Source organism: Notolabrus celidotus, chromosome 2 (assembly GCF_009762535.1).
Source record: "Notolabrus celidotus isolate fNotCel1 chromosome 2, fNotCel1.pri, whole genome shotgun sequence".
Lineage (NCBI taxonomy): Eukaryota > Metazoa > Chordata > Actinopteri > Labriformes > Labridae > Notolabrus > Notolabrus celidotus.
Genome location: NC_048273.1, coordinates 21,543,175 through 21,547,345, shown reverse-complemented (window position 1 = coordinate 21,547,345; position 4,171 = coordinate 21,543,175). Strand labels below are relative to the sequence as shown.

Sequence of the window (4,171 nt, the reverse complement as noted above, 5' to 3'; positions counted from 1 at the left end):
CCTGCACAAACAGACACACACACACACACACACACACACACGCACACACACACAGACACACACACACACACACACACCAAATCTGCACACACAGGCACGAGCAAACACATGGCTTCAATCAAACAGGGATGCATGGCCCCCCGTAAAAAGGTGTGATGGAAATTCAAAATGATGGCACTTATCCACACTTTGTGCCTCTTAGCATACTGATAATTGCAAACACCTGCACCCCCCTCTCCACACACACACCCCCTTCAAAGACAGGGCCACACTCGGTTAGCTGGAGGGGGCACACACACCTGGGCAGAGCCAAGCAGAGCGCTACCACATGGCTCAGTGGTGAGGTGTTTAACGTGTCCTGCTGCTGTCGACCCCCCCTGGCATGAAGAACTCCCTCAGCACTGATTTAAGATGCAGCCGGAGGCTTCTCCCTGCTCTGCACTGTCACAAAATGAATACTGTAAGCCATGCTGAAGCTCATTGAACAGCGGAAATCTTCATAATGATGATTTCGTAGCCTGTTTCCTTTTAGCCTGTTCACTTCAAATGTTGGCTGAGCTTTAGTTAATGAGTAATCTCCTTTTCTTTGGGACTGTTTCTTTTTCGGTGGAAGAGGCTACTCAGACATCTGCACTGGTGAGTATTTTACTTATTTTGCCAAAATAACATAGGTTCAAAACATGCAGACAAAACATTTAGATGGTAAAAGTTTGATCAACACTTGACAAGCCAATTCACTCACAGAAATAGCCTTAAGCCTCTCCAATAAAATACCCCTTTTCTTTGATTCATACACCAATGATCAGAATTTCAACTATAATCTGCTTAAACAGATAGTGTCTATGCTCTTTTTCCATTTCAGATGCACATCCATAGCAGCATTCGTACCCCACTCATTGATCTCTCAAATACCAATCACATTGCAATGCGCTCCAGCGCTGCTAGATGGCGTAAGTGACCTCCGTAAAGCGCCAAAGATTCCACCAGAAAGAGTGAAACAGCTGGACCGTCATCTAACAGCACAGGGTACTCTCGCTTTTAAAGATTTAAGACACAGCCATCGCCTCCTGCCTGATTCGTATTTGTAGATTATAAATTAAAATGGGCAAAAATTAGCGTGGCATACACTTAGATGTATAAATACAGCGATACTTGAGCAGGACGCATAACTCTTCATCAACTTCACACTTCTTTGAGACATGACTGAGTCATTAACAGGACTGGTTAGAGGACTGTCTGATCAGTTATGCATAGCTTCTTTTCAACAGTTGGACAACGTGTTGTGATGCTTTTTGCTTAAAAATGTGAGTTTTAAGAACATTAATTGTCAATCCTGTCCCATGTTGCGTTCAATGCTCCGTTTCTTTCGAACTTGCGTTGATTTCATATTTAAGAAAGCCCACAATGAAAAAGTAACTCTCAGATAACCGAATTAGGATGCTTGCTAACTTGAGGTTTGCGAACATTAGCTTTGACAATCGTTCAAACGTCTACATTATAAAGTTTGAGTATGTCTACAAGCAGATGGAAATGCGTAATTTTGCCAGTTTTACGCATTAATGGGAGGATGAGGTTAAGTTTTTCAAACAAACCACACATGATCAAGTGAGTGTTTTTAATATCTTTACAAATTTATTCGTCTTCCAAAACGAAGAACATCATAAGAGCATTGAACATATCTTTGGCATCACACAGTAAAAAAGACAACTCAAATATATAAAAAAAAGCAGTGAACGGACTTCCACAATACAGATCTCATTTCAATATGAACTTTACTCCCTTGTTAGCTGTACAAATATAGTGCATACTCTCTCCATTTTACAAGGAAAAAAAACAAATTCAAAAACAACTTTCTAACATTAAACAAAGAGAGAACTATTAAGTGTCATTTCAAAGTCTTTATGGTCCTTTTTTCCCCACTGTTCACCAGGGTCTCCACACTGAGTCCGAGTTGCCCGATGGGGCTCCGGGGGAAACCGCAGCCGGTACAGGCACCGGCGTGCTGACGTTGTTGGCATACACGGGGATAACGGGGCCGTTTGGCGCAAATGCAGCGTTGGGTATGAGGAATGCAAACTGTCCGTCTGTGGCAGGCACGATCTGAAAACCGCCGTACACTTTGGTGGCATCTGAAGGTAAACTAGCCGGCGAGGAGCCTCCTTTACAAGACACCGCGTTCATGGGCAGGACCTGCGGGGACGAGTTGGGGATCTGCACCATTGACTGGCCGAAGGAAGGGTGGGTCGGTCCGGTGCTGGATGGCAGCTGGTGCTGGTGCTGATGCTGGCTGGGGTAGTTCATAGCGTTGATCTGGGTCACGCAGCTAGCCAAGTGTCCGAGGAGCCGCGTCCTCACCTCGGTGTTGACACCTTCGCAGGTGGATAAGAACCGAGTGACTTCATTCATGCACTCGCTGAAACCGGCCCGATATTTTCCCAGAACAGTGGGGTCAGTGTTCAGAGCAGCTGCAAAGAAAACAGAGAGATATACGTAAGTCAGGGTATCGTTTCATTAATGGAATATCAAAACTATAATATTTGGACACTTTCCACGCAGGAATGTTACCCTGCACCAGCTATGTTTCCAAATGCTGAGACATGAGACAGATTAGTCCGGGAAATAAGACTTACCGGTCATCTGAGCTCTCTGGAGGTTCCGCAGATGCTTCACCGTCATCTCCAGGATGTCCGCCTTCTCAAGTTTTGAATGTCTGGAGCTCTGAGGGGACGGAAAACACACATGGTTAGGATTACGCGCTCACTTTCCCTCTGTTTGACAGGGACACTTCTAAAATCTATTAATAACCAGGAAACTGAGTGAGTACTTACATCTTTTTTGAGTGCATCCAGGATGAGAGTTTTCAGTTGTCCCAGGCTCTCATTGATTCTGGCTCTTCTTCTCTTTTCCATAATGGGCTTAGATGACTAAAGATGAAAACAAAATCACATTTTCTGTTAAATTTCTCTCATGTTTCGTGTGTAAAATGAAATTTCTCGCTTATAATGTGGAGCTTGCACAAAGCTGAGTGCAAAATAAAGTTGAGGACTTTTCATTTTTAGAAAACGCTGACAGGAAACTGCTTTGAGATGAATGATTTGTACCAACCTTTCGGTGCTCAGAGGCTGTCTTGGGTTTATCGGGAGTTGTGTTCATGCTTGCCGGGGTGGCAGCAACCGGAGAGGAGGATGATTTTTCCATCATGTCGGCAGGCATCTTTTTGATCGGAAATATCCCACAAAAGCACAAAATTACGATCCAAAGATGAGAGGGTAAAGGACGACGAATGTTTCGAGACGTCCTTCTCTCAAAAATATCCTGAGATGTGCGTTAAATCCGTAAGAGTGATGCGCAGCAACAGCAGCAGCACTTATCAGGAGCGGATGCAGAGTCTCTCTGTTGGGCTCTCCGCGTGTGGCTTGTATTTATATCTCGCACTGCACGCGAACGGCTCGTGTGAAACTTCCCAAACTTTCTTTCCCACAGTAACTTTCCACCAATCAGGGCGAGGGACACGCGGCCCAAGGGAGGACGGCTCGTGGTCGGCGCCCTCCCATTGGTTGTTTGGCCGCTTGAGCTGGCGGCCAATGGCGCGAGGCCCGGGTTCAGGGCACAGCCGGGGAAACTGCCTTCAGTCTTCAATCATCGTACCGTTTACATATTAACAGTGGAGCCGCTGACTGGGCACCAAGACCGGGAGCGGGCAGTGGACTTTTTATCTACCAGGCAACAGATAACAGCGGAAAAAACAGCTATTTAAAAGTCAAACAAATGGACATAAATAATAAAAATAGTGTTGTGCACCTAACGTATAATAGCCTAAAAATAATAATAATAATAGCCTCATAATAGCCTCATAATAACAATAATAATTATAATAATAATAATAATGAAACTTGCATAAAGCCATCAAAAGTTACTTTCTACTTCTAATAAGTGTGAGCTTTGCTAAGTTCAGGTGTCCTTAATCAGTCGGTAACCTCTTGCATTTAAAATAAATACATAAATAAATTAGGCTATGTGCAATTAAAAACCACTATCATTATTTAAAACAGTAAGTTGAAATGAGCTTTGGTCATGTGTTTTGGGGGAAAGGGGAAGCAGTTACGTTTTCTCTTTCATAAAATCTGAGATAGAAGCTTTTTGTAATGAAGTTCGAGAAAAAAGCGACTTT

General features: G+C 43.8%; 1 protein-coding gene across 1 annotated transcript; it reads right to left on the bottom strand.

Annotated features, from left to right (window-relative positions):
* Positions 1-1,601: 1,601 nt before the first annotated feature.
* her6 (hairy-related 6) lies at positions 1,602-3,719 on the bottom strand. The gene is made up of 4 exons (XM_034674361.1): positions 3,106-3,719; positions 2,829-2,924; positions 2,631-2,718; positions 1,602-2,465 (listed from the first exon to the last, which is right to left on the bottom strand). Exons 1-4 carry the CDS (start codon positions 3,211-3,213, stop codon positions 1,924-1,926), a joined length of 834 nt encoding a protein of 277 aa, XP_034530252.1. The 5' UTR covers positions 3,214-3,719; the 3' UTR covers positions 1,602-1,923.
* Positions 3,720-4,171: the final 452 nt, after the last annotated feature.

Bases quoted from the DNA above. Each gene is read 5' to 3' on its own strand.
- her6 (XM_034674361.1), bottom strand. From the start codon at position 3,213: ATGCCTGCCGACATGATGGAAAAATCATCCTCCTCTCCGGTTGCTGCC. The intron at 2,925-3,105 runs GTTGGTACAAAT...TTTCATCTTTAG, and splicing joins CAGCCTCTGAGCACCGAAAG to TCATCTAAGCCCATTATGGA. The intron at 2,466-2,630 runs GTAAGTCTTATT...TTTTCTTTGCAG, and splicing joins CCAGAGAGCTCAGATGACCG to CTGCTCTGAACACTGACCCC.